We start from the raw sequence: 15,495 nt of genomic DNA on the forward strand, positions 1-15,495 counted from the left end.
TATCAACACACCATCCAGACTCACATAAGACATTTTTGTTTCCCTTTTATTTTTTCCAGCATAGATGTCAAAGGGGTGCATTGGCCCACAGGCGTACATGTAAAATCATCTTTACAAATTAAAACAGTTGCAGATCTAGATGATTTTAATTATAGGCCCTTATAAAACAACAAGAGCAGCAACAAAAATGGCACATAATCAAACAATATAAACACTTTTATCAAATAACAAATCAGAAATACAAAACAAGAATTGAAATAATTTAATATTAGCTGCTTTGCACATATATCAAATCAAGTAGGTCAACAGTGGTTAAAAATATTATCTAGACATTAACATATCACACCCAATCCTTTGGGTTTCGTAAAACCTCCAGCATTTCAGCCTCACGGGTCCCTTTGGCAGGCTCGTGCATGTACTCCCATCTGAGGATGAAGAGATGTTACCATGCAACATAGTAGCCACATTTTAGACATACAAAAGGGGAGCTTTACACAGAGGTTAGCTTACCTGGCAGTAAGAGGAAGGGACATAAGGATGCTCTCTATTCTGGAGCCTGGTGTCGCCAATCCAAACTTCACACCTCTGTCATATACCAGATTAAATTCAACATATCTGTGGGAGGGATACAACATTAGACAGTTCTTTACAAGATTACATGACCCTTATTGTCCCACAATAGTGATTTTATGGCTTTGGATAAGAACAAAAGTAAGCAACGGAAGAAATGTAACTATAGTTAGCCCTGTCACGATAACAAATTTTGAAGTGCGAAGTAATTATAGAAAATAAACGATAATACTGAAAAAAAATTAATGCTACTGACACAACAATAACCCAAGAGCGGAGTTATACCACAAAAGCTATTCTAAATGTATAATATGGCTAAAAACAATCATTAGTTGCAATAAATAAATACAAGAATAAAACTCTTTAGTACTTGGTTTGCATCTATAATTAAAAGTTATTAATTCAACCTTCTATGGTTCAAATCTTACCATATAGCCAAAAAAGAACCAAAAATTCCCCAGTAGTGCAAGTACAGATGATAAATACTGACCTAAAAAAATATATAGATTGAAGTCGATGTAGTAATTATTGTGACAGGCCTAACTATAATATTTTGTTGTGTGTCATTTCACATGTTTACAGCCGTGATGACATGTTATTGCACATGTTAATTTCAAAATGTTAATCCAACGATTAAGTGCAATAGCAGGCACAGATGGTGAGTGTTTCGAATATAAACAGTTAAACAATGTTAATCATTACTGTGCTGTTACTTTGATCCGTACCTTGAATTTAACTTTATTCAGATTTTCATCAAACTTAACTTGAACACTTGAATTGAACTTGAATTCTCCCCAAGGTATCCTTTGCTCACCTTCCTCTACGCACTTGCTGCCAGTCTTTCTCTGCTTGTGTAAAAGAGTCATTCAGGTGTTTGTAAACAATGGGCAGATAACATGGCACCACAGTACGGGCGCAGCTCTTTACAAAGCTGAACACCTCCTCTTGACTAGGGGAGTCCAAGTCATCGAAGAAGATCCCCCCAATACCACGAGTCTCTCCTCTGTGCCGTATATAGAAGTATCGGTCACACCTTAAAAAAATAAAAAATAGTGAAGAAACATTTAGTACAGATACAAACAATAAAGCCTTAAACACAATATTTTAATTGATTTGGAAAAATAACTGCAAAGCCCAGACTGGCCAAAGTAACACACCCATTCCCTTAAAATTACTTTGTCACTGATTAACTTCAGAGTTTAACGGCTTTTCTGCAACAGTAAAGATTTTGTTCTTATCACCAGCTCCCAGTAAGGATACTCCCTTTGAACTCAACTCCCTTAAGGCTAAATTTAAATGGTGCTTATTCATATTACGTTTTCTATTCATTCAACACTACCATTTTTTGAAGTTGGTGTAATGCTGTGAATGATGTTTATCACAAGCGTTCTTTAAGGTTTTGTGGAAATGAAGGGCATCTTCTTTGTTTATATAAACTGGAGTTAGGTCAGTGCCTCCTCCGAACCACCACTGCTTGGAACCTTACAGAAACACAGACAGAGATGTGGGAAACAAAGGTTGGCATTCAAAGCACACAATAGAGCAACTGAAACACATTACAACATTTCCAGCAAAGAGCGCATCAACTCACCATCTTCTTCTTCAACCTCAAAGTATCTGTAGTTGAAGTGTACTGTGGGTATATGGGGATTTTTGGGGTGGATGACAGAGCTCACGCCCATGGCAACAAATGGCAATTTACCTGAAAAATTAATAAAACAACATTTTATTACATATAAAATATCTTTATTTCTGACATCCTACACTTACCATCTTTGCCTTTGAGGACTTTACCCCTGCTCCTCATCTGACGGGCTGCTTCTTCTGTCAGGTTTCCAGACACCACTGAGACATTGACACCAGCTTTCTCAAACACCTTCCCATCCTGCATCACACAACTAATTCCTCCACCACCTGAACACCACAAAAAGGTCCAAAAGGGGTTAAGTCTGCATCTTAGCTGATACTGTCAAAAATGCCACATTTCACCTTCACTCCTTTCCCAGCGGTCCACTTTAAACTTGCCACCGTCCACCTCCTCCAGAGCTCTACAAAATTCGGCCTGTGTCTCCATAATCAGCATCTCCATCCTGGTTCGCATCTCTTCCTTTCTTCTCTGCAGCACATTCACGTCGGTCACTGGTGGAGACATGAACCCCCTGCATCTCTCCTGGATGTCTTCCTTCTGCTCCCGCACCTCTGGCACAGGAACGACACTCGTTGCCATTTCAGCCCGCTGGAAGTGGCTTGCGTTGGCTACAAGACCCGCTACAGCAGCTGAGACCACAGCGGCTCCGCCGAATGCCAGAGCTCTCCTCCCGAGTCGGCTGGCCGCTGATTTGCCCGTGGTCCCATAGGACATTAGCCGAACACCAGTGCCTCTGGAAAACCATCTCGCTCCCGGAAGCAAAGTGCACGGGACACTGTGAGTGGAGGATAGCCGTCCACTTAAACAAGCTAAGCTCTTGAAGTGAGCGCCTGCACACCGCCCTACCGCAATCTGTGCTGTTTTGCAGAGGACAATGGTGGCCATGTGTAAACAGTAACCTCACGCTTACCCTGCAGAGCGACGAAATGGCTAAATCAGTTTTATCAACTTCTCAGAAACATAGCAGAAGTTGCCTACGTGCATTACCACTCGTGCGTCTACAAGGAGGCGTTTTGCTTTTTGGCTGTCATAGCTGCATTCTGGGAAATGTAGTCACTTTCTACGGTCCTCCATTTTGTTCCATTTCGAAGCTAAACTAGCCAAACCACATTACCCACAAAGCAAAGAGATGCAATGAAACGCCCCACCGTAGACCTGTCAAATACGGACTGTTAAACCTGCTGTGAAACAACAACTTGAGCAAAATGTTACATTTTATTAATATGGACGTATGTTTATTTATTATTGCACCGTGTAAAGCAGGTAAACTCATAACTGCTAAATCTATAAAGACTTTAATACGTTTAATAATACATATTGGTAATACTATAGATCATTAGTCAGTGGTAACATTACAGCAGTGAGAATAGCTGTGGCAATTTGATATTTTCTGAACTGCTTAAACAAAAAATAACCCTGGGCCTTAAACATGATCTAAACTTGCATTAACACGCATGCGCAGACAGTAAAGCGTGTTGTGGATCTCCATGACGACAAGTCTCATAAAGCCCACTCTGGGCTGGAGCAGATTAAAGTCTCTGGAGCTGTGTCTGGGTGAATGTGGGACAGTGGTGTGAGAATAACAAGGACTGAACGCACTGTGGACCTACTCTTTCAGCATATTTAATTCAGAGATTGCAACGACGTACAGTGACATGTAAGTAAGCGGTCTTTTATCTTAGACAACGAAACAAAACTGTGCCTTACATTTAGTCTGCATAATAAAACTGGTGGCAGCTTATTCTTGCACCAAATTTAATATTGGTCGTATTTGGTAATTTATGTCGTGTCTATGTTCAGTGTCTGTCTGTCTAAGAATATTGTAACACAAAGTTTGAGCCATAGACATTTTTCTGTTAAATTGAGAGATTATCAGTGGGGTAATTGTAGTTTAATATGTTCTTTTCACAGTAGTAGACTAGTAGACCTAATATGAACTGGGATATTATGAACTAGGATATTGGTTATGTTTTATTTTTCAGTCACTTTTTTGCTTTACAGCTTGAAAAACCACATCTCTACTTGTTCAGTGGTGGAGGATGAATGAAGTGGTTTGCTCCAAGTCACAAGAGGAGTACGAGGATGACTTTGAGAAGGACCTGGACTGGCTTATCAGTGAAGAGGGCCGAAGTGAGGATCAGGTAGGCCTCCATTGGACTGTACATCCTGTTTTTGGGGTTTCTCATTGGCCTACTTTGTTGTGTTCAATTGACTACTCTATCTACTAAAACCTGCATGGTGGTAGTGTTTCTGCAGCCTCTGACCCTTGTCTGGGAAAGCGTGACAGTGAGTAGTGTTGAGTTACTTCATCTGCTGCATCTTACGACTATGTGAAACCTACTCTGTTGACACGAAGTGACATACTTTCACTGTGCTATGGCTGGATACAATATTAATGAAGGGGCTTACACATGCCTGTCCTCACACTAGCGTATGATCTGCTAACTACTCATTCAACTATGAAACCTGAACGCCCTTTCTCTCCACTCACAGGGGCCAAATTATGATGACATCGAGGCGGAAATAGACAAAGAACTAGAAGATGAACATACCCACACAGTGAAACATAAAGACGTGAAACGGAGGGAGGAAAGGACAGATAGCAAAATACTAGAGTTAGATGATGAGGACCGATGGCCTTCACCTATGGACCCTCTAGAATATGACTCAGATAGAGACAGCCCCAGTAAGTCCTCAGATTTGGCTCTCCCTCCTCCAGAGTTTGATGAACAGACAGAGGAGGAGAAGAAGTATATATTAGATAAAATACAACAAGCAAACCGTGAACTTCAGGACCAAGAAGCCCCTGATATGACACGACGTCGACGGCTGCATTTTAAAGAGACACTGGTTGATTTGGTTGTACCCCCCATGCATTTTGAGAAAGACACTGGGAAAAATGAAGAGTTGGAAGGGAACAATATCAGTAATACCAAAGACATACAAGCAGAGAGTGAAGTGTCTGGAAAGTTATCTGAGCTAAAACTGTCACCACGAGAGGACAGACTGTCAAATGCAGGTCTGAGAATGACTGAAGAGAGTAAGGAGGAGGCGAATGAGGGGAGAGTGCTTATTGAAAAAGATGGAAAATTTGATCTGGTTAGTATAAAAGATGTAGAAAGTCAAGGACTCCTTCCTCCCATTTTAAGCAATGACAGTACACATTCTCTGTTAAGCATCTCTAGTAAGAGACAGTCTGCTTCCTTCTCCCCGCGATCATTTGCCAATCACTCCTCATCCAAAAAAGAAGATAAAAGGTGCACTCCCAAGCCTCCGTCTCAGCCCCGGATTAGGCCCAGTTCAGCCAGTTATGGTCTAAGAACAAGCCAAGCCCGAGGAACCAAGCGACGAGTCCAGTCTGCAACAGGGATGTCCAGCCAGACCACATTCATGTTATCGCCTCAGCAAAAAGAGATGCTGCTCAGAATCCAGGAGAAAAAGGAGAGACTCGCCAGAGAGGTGAGAGAGTCAGAGATAATTAAAGAACACCTTAACAATCACTCATTAATGCGAGTGATGCTGACTTTCTGTTTTTCTTGTTACGGCTCAGGCAGAGGAGAAAAAACACAAGGAAGAAGAGCAGAAAAGACAAGAAAATGAACTGGCATTCAAAGCCTGGCTCATGAGGAAGAGAGAGCAGATACTGGAAGAAAAACGGGTGCAACGAGCACAGGAAATGGAGAGGATGAATTGTAAGGTACATGTGTATACTCGTAATCACATTATTTATGTTTGATGTAATACAATAATTATTATGCATATTTAACCTTCTAAAGATATAACGTTTTGTGCACTAATCCAATCTAGTGTCGTGATACGACTTGACAAATCTCACTTGAAAAAAAAAATAAAAATGATTGAAATTTCACATATGTTTATAACTGTGCAGAAAGACACAGTTGACCCAGAGGAAGCCTTCCAACACTGGCTGCAGAGAAAGCAGGAGCAGCAGCAGAAAGAGAAGCAGCTGGTAGAGCTGAAGAGGTTGGAGGAGGACACTAGTTACCTCCTGCGCAGCCGTGAAGACTGTGAGCATGCATTCAGGCGGTACGTTTGAGACAATTCTTCCATTGAACACAGTGTTTGTGGCTTAAACTATTTCTATTGCTATGGTTCTCAGGTGGCTGAGGAGGAAACGTTTAGAGAGGCAGGCAGAGCGGCAGGCTGCTCGGGAACACTCCCGGAGGTTAGTGTTAGAGGAAAGACAAGCTCGCCGCATGAAGGACCTCATGTGTACTGTCAATGATGCCAAGCCTTTTAGATTCAATGAACAGTTGGCATACCGCTTCTGAACCAGTGGACTGTGTCATTTCAATAAAACAGGTTTATATGGACCTCAGGGAATTGGGACTTGAAATACTACATTAGCTATCATCACAGGATTTTGTTTTATTGGTTTTAAAATGTTTTGTTTTTTGCACTTGTTATGCTTCCATATGTTTATAAAATGTAGTGTAACATTTTATTTCAGTTGAAGCTAATGCACTTTATCAGAAATGCTGTATTTCATAACTACTTGAACTGTACCTGCTGTACCATTTATACTGTAAGCCTTACAATCAAGAAAGACAGAAGCTGACATGTATATTAGATTGAAAGTTAATCCTGTACTGCAATGTCATTGTAATTACAGTATAGTATTTTTACATCTTAAATTTGTTGGTTAAAATAAAACATAATACTACTAGATAAATATGTATTATATTTATTTGCATATACACATATTAAGTGTGTGCTACAGCATTTTATTATTAAATATCAGAACTGTAAAAGTGGCCAACATCTTGCAACACAAATCAACAGAAACCCAATGAGCACAAATATAATAAAATAAAGATTTACAGTGCATGACTCTGGAAGGACATAATTATTAAGAAATAAAATACGTATTCCTTGAAACAGGAATGATTGGCATTTGCTTTTATGAAAAAGCTCATCATATTACTTCAACAGTTACATATGTAGCTGTCTAAAACTTATAAATAAACACCAACTCTTCTCAGTGTACAGGTAAACCAGTATCTCTGTGCCCAGAGACATTTCTCAAAGAAGAACAAATAAAGTAATTAAGTACGCATTTCAGAGTGCATTCAATGTTCAGCAACAGAGAGCTTGTTCAAACAGTGCACTAGCTAAATAAGAATGACTGAAAAACATTAACATGTGAATGTAAGTTGTGAAGCAAAATCGTTAACTGACGCTGTACTGACCAGACATTGTAATTGGAATCATGTTTATCTTCACAGTATACACAACCATTAAACAATGACTATGTGTATGTATGCAGACAAAAAAGTCAAGTACTGGTGTGTGGCATCACACATAAAGTCATTAATAATATAATACATAATTACACTTATTACAAAAATAGACATGTTCTTATCCCGAGGACTTTAAATAAATATTAAAATAGATAAAGTTATTTTAGTGAGGAGAAGCAAGGATTGCATTTGTTTGTCTAGAGTTCATCTTTAGGGTTGATGTTGAGACTTTGTGTCCACACTGACTGTGTGTCCAATGCTTGGATCACCTCATCAGCCTGCAGTCTCTCCTGTGGGAAAGGCATTAAAAGAGTCAGGCCTGATACAGAAGCCTTATCGCGAGTGCTGTAATGAATGAAAGGCTCTTACCAGTTCTCTGAAAAGGGGGTCCATGGTGAACCATAAAGCCACTGCACACCTCTGTCCATTGGTCACTGCCTTCACACCATGTGGGTTCTCTCCTCCAGATGAAAAACCCACCATTCGACCACACTGGGGCTTCACTGAGGCCTGGGACAACAGCAATGTCAATAGTATCAATCTCTTATACTTGATTCTTTCAGTTTTCATTTAAATGATTTCTAATTATAAGTCATTACCGTGACTGTTTTGGCGTCCATTTCTGTGAAAATAAATTCTCCCCCATCAAAATCTCCATTCAGATAGAGTAATGCACTAAAAAGTTGAGACATTGTAAGATATAAAATAACAAAATAACATCTCAATGCCCATTAGGCTTTGTCTCTTTCTTACCTGTAGTCTCTGTATGTGTAAGCAGGTGGTTCCTTCCAGCACTCATTGGCTTCAGGATCCAACAGGCAGTTATCCGCATGTATAGGATGGCTGAGATCATTTCTGTGATCTTGCTGACCTAAACAGAAACAAAGCCAAAAAAGTAAACAACGCTGATACAAAATCAGTATTATGTATTAATTAATATAAAAAGTACACATTATCTGTGACACTGACCTGTGATGGCAGTGCGACACACTAAATGTGTATATGAGAAATGCAGTGTAGAATTGAGGAGAAAGTAGGACTCGATGATTCTTCTAGCTCGTTCACTGACTTCGTAAAAGAGTCGTGCACTTCTGAGAGGCACTCTGCCTTCATATCCATACTGTACATATAATAGCAGACAGCTGTTGTACTGTTGTAATACTGACATGTTTTATTCATTTGTGTGAATGTACCTGGAGAGTTTTGAGAACTGTGGCTCCCTCAAACTTCTCATTCGGGGTGTGTGGTGACATTCTTCCTCTGTAACCATCCCCAGCCATTGTGACAGACTGTAGAAAATTAACAATTGAGAATCAACAAGAAATTAATACAAAAAAAAAAAATAAAAAAAATTGTTATTTTAAATTTTAAATATATTACATGTGCGAGGTGTCTGAGCTCTGAACACTCTTCCTCAGATATGACGCTGTCCAAAAGCACTCTCTGAGATCCATTCAAAGCAGCAGAGTTCTTCACTAGACGCACACTGTCATACACCAGAGGGCCCCCTGGAGACACAAAAGACTGTCAGAGCCTTGTACTGTAGATTTCACCACCAGCAGAAAGGGCCTGACCTTCTTGCTTTCGTAAAACAGCTGAAGATATGTTCTTTTTGTCTGAAATAGGAACATATTCCAATCCACCACCAGTACCAGAGGGAATTCTAGAAGACAGAAAATAACAAGGAATTATCAGATTCCTTAGTAATGTTGTCACGATACTAAAACTTAGTCAAGCAGTATCTTTTTCACAGCAGTAACTTAAACAATGAAAAGTTTGAAACTATGAAAAGGAATACATTGTGTCATTTACCTGTGTGAGTCATCTCTTCCACCTGTGCCACTCCAGTAATTCTGCCAATTAAAAAGTGTTAAGAATTAGATATAAAAAAAAACAAAAGAAAAATAAAAAAACAACAACTTTCATTTAAAATATAAGCATACATAATAGATAAGTACAATATTTATTTAAAACAGTAGCAAGTGACACCCTTTACAAATTTAGAAATGCTATGTCATGTGATGTCCAGTTGGTGTCACTGTTGGCTCAAAGACTAGCCTTGCCTTTATGAAACACCTGTTACTCTGCCTGTGGTTAGTGACAGTGCAGGCACACACTGAAGGAGATTTGCTTTAGATCATAGACATGCTCTGCAGCTATGTAAGAAGTACCTGATAACATTGTTTTTCTGACCAAATATAGCCCTGTAGGTAGAATTATGTTTGGTTTGGCTGATTCAAATGAACTTGCAAAAGGTGATATTGACTCTGTTACTCACCCCTTCTGTAAACTCGGCTCCCATGATTTCACTGCCCATTAGAAGTAGCTCGACTTCCTGTTTGTGTCTCCTGACGTACCAAGCAGCTTCCTGTAAATTGCCAAAAATAACAATGACATTAACAACAATTAATTAAAATGTAAAACGTTGGTATTTTTTTCCCCCTCTCTTTACTGCGTTTAAAAAGACATTTTCCCAGTCTAGTGACATTTCGAGGTTTCCAAGCTATGCCATAAAATGTTTAGATATTTATATGGGCATTGTGACATGTGGGTTGTGAAATGCAGGATTCTTTGGCAGAGTGGTACTGGCACAGAATTCATCCTGGTTAAGTCAACTCCCTTATACACTGAAGAGCAATTAAATGCTCTGGTGCAGATTCAGAGATTCTAAAATACATAAACAGTATAAAAGGCATTCGGATAGTTTATGGTCAGAAAAATGTAAGCTGTAAGTGAATGAAGTGGGCTTTCTCTCACATGTTCACACGATGCTATGGAGAGCTGGTCTATACTATAATGAGAACCAGATTTGCGCAAAAAGTGGGATTTATACAAAGCACTTTCTGATTAACCTCAAAGGCACAAATTCAGCCTAGTAGCAGGAGAGATAAGAAACTCAAAGCTTAATTATTTAGCTCGCCATCAATGCCAGGGGTCAAGGGAAAAAGTAGTTAGCGTGACCAGATGAAAATAACACTTTGCTGTAAATAGACTGATGGTTCATTTCCAGATGAATGAGGGCCAGTTCTAGGAAAAAGCAAACTTTGCCAAACAGTGAGTAGCAACTTCAGCCAATGCATACAGCTAAAAAGCTTTGTACAGAGCAATGAAAACAGACTGTGACAGGTATGTTGTTATGGATGGAAAGATCAGCTCTAATCATAATCTTCCGTAAATGAAATAACTAATATTTTGGGATGTTGAGCACACTTTGTCTAAAATAACAAAACCTTAAAATGAATACATGTGAAATGCATCTGTCACACTGGTTGAATATATGAAAGATGGAGCAATACTTTTTGAAGCTATTTACCGTGTGTTGTTTTTCTTTGCAATACAGGAGTATGTTTCAGAATGTTTCAATGTTTATTTTTTTGTAGTCATGATATAATTTAAGATGTAGTTGAACAAGTAACTTTATGACTTAAACTAACCACTTGCGTTTTTCATTCTGTTGTTTATTTACAGCAGTTTTCAACAATACCATACATTATTAAAACAGTATAATGCGATTACCATGCTGTGAATTATTATGTCAGTGGGGGCATAAATCTGTTATTTTACCTCTATATTTTCTGTAAAAACATATCGTCCTTTACAGTTTGTTATAGTGACAGGCCTATGCACATCAAGTGGAATATTGTTGCAGATTTGTTACATAAAATAACAACTAATCCTAGTCCCGTAATTATACAGGTGCTTTACAACTGCAGTTTACAACATAATCTGTTATTTTAGCCAGCCATTGTAAAACCAGCCTGCACTAAGCGCTTCCACGGTTCCTCGTCTTGAACACATAAATGACTCACCTCTCGTGGCTTTCCGTCCTGTTCTAGCACTTCCCTGTAGTAATCCACATTTTCAGTCATAAAATCCTCTCCTTCGTGGAACAAAAGGTAGGTCAGGGCACACTGCAAGGCCTCCTCCAGCCAGTCCACTGAAAAACATAATTAAGTACAAAACATTTTTATAAGCTAAACCACACTGTTGTACATACTATAGTCATTTAGGCCATATTACAAAATACACAGTATGTTATATGAGTCAGACAGAGGCATTCAGAGCCATAAAGATCTCCTAGGCACTACAGCACATAAACCTCATCTTTACTATCTCGTAAAGGCTCAGGGCTGACTTAAGGTTTCCTGTATTGGCTGTAAAAGTGGTCATGTTATCAGCTGTGTTTCCAGGTCAAGAAATTCCTGGAGATATGAGTCAAACACAGAAATTCTGTCTAATGTGTATGTTTAAAAAATGTGAGAAGTTGGGAAGACCAACCAAACTGCGTTTGTTTTTCCCTGAATTACAGCCAGCCTAAAATGTATTCGCATAATTCTGCTCTTGAAATTGGTCAAGAATTAAAAGCATGTGTGTGTTTCTGACATTTTTTCCACATACTATACTATTGATAGTTTCCAGGAATTGAAAAATATCTTAGGAAATACTCAATGACCCTCTTTGTTTTGCTTAGGCCAATCTGTCATTCAGGGATATCTGTTCATCTCAGATATCTTCACAGCATAATGTCTTTCACAACTGTAATCTTTGTTGTATTGGCAGCAGATTTGTCTTATATACTCTTCACTAAATGAATAAAAACAAGATGGGGTAGTTGAGTGACACACCTATAGACCCACAGAAAGAAGCCTGGGCGACCTATCATCAGAAACCATAAAGGAGAAAAAAAAAGTACTTTAAAGGGGGCATTTGAGCTGTTCATAATGTTATAACATTATAAGCGTTCCTTCATCATTAGCTTACTCAAATTTGTTGTTTTGTTTTTTGGATAGAGCATGTTTGAGTTGTTCTGTATTTCTCTTTTCACCTACCCCCTATCCCCGCCCACTCCCCTTACTCACTTGTGATCAAGATTCCAGGTCATACATGTACATATAAGGTTACAAAATGCCACACAGCCCATTTTCAGCAGTAACTACATGTAAATGAAAATCCACTGCTTGTTACAGTGAAATGCCACTATAATGACACAGTTTTACAGTTTTGAATGTGACGTCATTGGACCAGTGTCTATAATTAAGCTGTCAATATTTAGCTTTAGAATGAACAAAAATAAAAAGAAGGATCTACATATGTCAGAGTTTAACACTAAATACCCCCAAAACATAATATGTCTTATATGTGCACCATTCTAAATAATACTTCATAATAGTTCATGTATCACTCACTCTGGTAGTAAGCAAACTGCAGGTAGTCGTAGTGGAGGGGCAGGTAATTCTCCATTGGTGAAAGGCGTCCAGGTCGAGTGGCCAAGTCTCTCACACACTCATGTTCACAGTGCAACACCTGAGTGAAGTGATCTGTGGAGAAGAGACACAAGACATATAAGAGGCTAGAAAGTACTGCAGTAGGTATCTGTAGGGTAAAATGTATTCTTTTACATATAAGAGCCGATTTATCGTGCTGCAGATGTACTAAAGGGGAAAAATAAGTCATTGATTGTAAAGGCATCTGAATTCCTTAACACCACATCCGTCTCTGGTCTGTGGGTGTTACAATAATATGGAAATGTGAACTCAGAATCCAGCAATGCATGTTTCTGTTAATGCTGCAGTGGAGATGAAACAAGTAAGCTGTTCTTGTTTATTATTGGGGCGAGGTCTTGAGCGATGTAGTAAACGTGTTGTTTGTTGATGTCCGGTGGGGAGTGATTGTTACAGTGTGCAATATTTCTTTTTCAGAAATATTGCACAAGAGATGACAACATGCAAGCCTTTGGTGCATACGTACAGTGAAGTCACCCCAAACCAGATGTAACTTCTCTCATAAAATGTTATGAGGTGCTGCATCTATTTTAACAGTCTCAAAGAGATTGCAAATAGACTATTTACAATCAAGGCATTTCATGTGTAATAAATCTCATGTATTTAAGCCTGTCACGATAACACATTTTGAAGTGTGAGCTATTGCTAAAGAAAAATATAGACAATAAACGGTAGTATTGAAACTAATTTATGCCTCTGATTCTAAAGCAGGATTATCTCAAAACTATTCTAAGTGTACAATATTGTTAAAAACATCAGCTGCAATAAATACATAGTGCACTGTAATTCTTTAGTAGTTAAAATCTATGAGTCAAACAATTAAATTAGTTATTCAACCCTCAACAGCTCAAATAAAAACAGAAGTACAAAGAAAAAGTACCCAAATAAATGTTAACATTCAAAAACTGTTGCTCCATCTATCATTTGTTAATGATAAGCTAATATAGTAATTATGGTGACAGGCCTACATGTACTACATATTTAATAACAAAGCAGGCTAACATAAGCATACACAGACAATCACCCGCTGCACCACAGTGGTGCTATGTAAAATAAGCCTTTTGATTGTAAGTCAAACAAAGTATGGCCCAAAGCCCATTATTTTCTCTATACTGTATACATAAGCGGCCTGCATTTGAGAAAGTATGCTGGCTAACAATTACAATGTGGCTACTGCATCCAGCTGAACCAATATATCAGCTTAAAAGTAGAAGGACTGATTCACTCACATCCATCTGAAATAATTGGCGGCCTAGGTTTCAAGTGTTGCATTTTGTAATTCATAGGAAAATGTGTCCATCATGACACATTATGGCGCCTTATTGTTGCACTTTTTATTCATTTTTCCATTCCATTGGGGTTGGATGCAACGTTAACATCTTTAGACATACAGTAAACTCCTAATAGTATAGATTAGTTATTTAAAGAAGGTTACAATATTAGTTTGAATACCAAAATTAATGGTGCACTATTCTGCTTGTCTCTATGTAGATATATTACTTTGTCCAAAATGTTTGACAGTATGGCATTAAACATATGCATCTTATTCAGTTATGGATGTTTTTACTTCTTAAAGAACATACACTCTTACAGTGAGTGGACCTCCCTCTCCACACATCTGACATGTAACTTGGCCTGGTGGCAACTCCTGTTTGTTTCCATGGAGATTGTTAATTTTCAATTCCAAGGAAAGCAATAACATCTCCATGGAGACAAAAAGGTGGTAGACCATCCACCAGAAAAGTTACATTGTGTATCTTTTTTCCCATTTTAATTAAATTTCTTTTAACCCTGGAGTCTACAACTCTTGAAGCTATACATGCTGGCAGATAAGTGCAGGGTTTCCGAGAAATTTCCTACAAGGAATTTAATCATGCTCCACACATGCTCCACTTAGCGCCTTTATAGTTGGATCGGAAATTTACTCCAGCTGTTATAAACAACTATAATTTGCAGTTACACGTAAACAAAGCTCTGTTTCTCATTGTTAAAAGTATGGAGCTATTGTTAGTTATCACTATGATCTTGCAATAAATAACGCTGATTATGCAACCATCTGAGTTGTTTTGTGATTTCTAAACAACAGTAATTTATAAAAAAGGAAGATGAAACCACAGTTATAAACAAGCAGTGTATAATTCTTTCTCCCTGAACAGACAAAGAGGTCCCAAACCATATGGTCATGTTTACATTTGATAACATTTTTCAGATGCTGAGGCGGAGCTGTTGTGTGCGCCGGGCCACTGTTGTCTCTCACCTGATACTAGCTCATGGAGGCTGTAACGATAGCGCAGGTAATCATGGTTCTCAAACTTCTGTGGTCCTTGGCACAAAGCCCGACACTCCACGTCCGCTTTAAAGTACTCCACCAGGGCCTCTTCAAACAGAACAATAGATCCCTCATAGTCCCCTTTGTCGTATAACTTAACAGCATCTGTGAAGTATTGCTAAAGACAGAAAAACACAAGAAAAACACATTTATAAATTATTAAGGTAGAAGGTAGGCCTGTCACGAGAACATATTTTGAAGTTTGATATATTGCTCAAATAAATGTAGATGATAAACAAAAATATTGAAACTAAGTTTTGTCCATGACACAAAAAAAACAAGAGCAGATTTAAATCACAAAAAACTTTTCCAAATCTACAACATCATTAAAAAATCATGAGCTGCAATAAATAAACAGCAGAATGAAACACTTTAGTCAGTTACACTTGGTTTGCATTTGTAATG

General features: G+C 38.5%; 3 protein-coding genes across 4 annotated transcripts in view; 1 reads left to right on the forward strand and 2 right to left on the reverse strand.

Annotated features, from left to right (window-relative positions):
* Positions 1-27: 27 nt before the first annotated feature.
* On the reverse strand, positions 28-3,254 carry cpox (coproporphyrinogen oxidase). The gene is made up of 7 exons (XM_033965840.2): positions 2,560-3,254; positions 2,341-2,484; positions 2,162-2,272; positions 1,910-2,051; positions 1,385-1,603; positions 511-615; positions 28-425 (listed from the first exon to the last, which is right to left on the reverse strand). Exons 1-7 carry the CDS (start codon positions 3,101-3,103, stop codon positions 341-343), a joined length of 1,350 nt encoding a protein of 449 aa, XP_033821731.1. The 5' UTR covers positions 3,104-3,254; the 3' UTR covers positions 28-340.
* Positions 3,255-3,723: 469 nt separating this feature from the next.
* On the forward strand, positions 3,724-6,704 carry ccdc181 (coiled-coil domain containing 181). Of its 2 annotated transcripts, XM_055221135.1 has the most exons (6): positions 3,724-3,875; positions 4,220-4,359; positions 4,712-5,677; positions 5,769-5,915; positions 6,108-6,265; positions 6,339-6,704. In XM_055221135.1, exons 2-6 carry the CDS (start codon positions 4,258-4,260, stop codon positions 6,508-6,510), a joined length of 1,545 nt encoding a protein of 514 aa, XP_055077110.1. In that variant the 5' UTR covers positions 3,724-3,875; positions 4,220-4,257; the 3' UTR covers positions 6,511-6,704. The 2 variants fall into 2 exon arrangements, with proteins under 2 accessions (XP_055077110.1, XP_033821723.1); XM_033965832.2 differs by lacking the exon at positions 3,724-3,875 and having other exon boundaries at positions 4,214-4,359.
* A 203-nt stretch (positions 6,705-6,907) lies between these two features.
* Positions 6,908-15,495, reverse strand: part of p3h2 (prolyl 3-hydroxylase 2) — a 42,201-nt gene continuing 33,613 nt past the window's right edge. The window contains exons 3-15 of the mRNA XM_033965823.2: positions 15,019-15,208; positions 12,666-12,797; positions 11,289-11,416; positions 9,758-9,847; positions 9,292-9,332; positions 9,054-9,142; positions 8,860-8,987; positions 8,673-8,768; positions 8,449-8,599; positions 8,233-8,350; positions 8,079-8,154; positions 7,849-7,989; positions 6,908-7,769 (exon numbers count right to left, since the gene is read on the reverse strand). Of these exons, the coding sequence (XP_033821714.1) occupies positions 7,677-7,769; positions 7,849-7,989; positions 8,079-8,154; positions 8,233-8,350; positions 8,449-8,599; positions 8,673-8,768; positions 8,860-8,987; positions 9,054-9,142; positions 9,292-9,332; positions 9,758-9,847; positions 11,289-11,416; positions 12,666-12,797; positions 15,019-15,208 (1,473 nt within the window). The 3' untranslated portion in view covers positions 6,908-7,676. The remainder of the gene's footprint in view (positions 7,770-7,848; positions 7,990-8,078; positions 8,155-8,232; positions 8,351-8,448; positions 8,600-8,672; positions 8,769-8,859; positions 8,988-9,053; positions 9,143-9,291; positions 9,333-9,757; positions 9,848-11,288; positions 11,417-12,665; positions 12,798-15,018; positions 15,209-15,495) is intronic.

Source organism: Periophthalmus magnuspinnatus, chromosome 4 (genome assembly GCF_009829125.3).
Source record: "Periophthalmus magnuspinnatus isolate fPerMag1 chromosome 4, fPerMag1.2.pri, whole genome shotgun sequence".
NCBI classification, from domain to species: domain Eukaryota; kingdom Metazoa; phylum Chordata; class Actinopteri; order Gobiiformes; family Gobiidae; genus Periophthalmus; species Periophthalmus magnuspinnatus.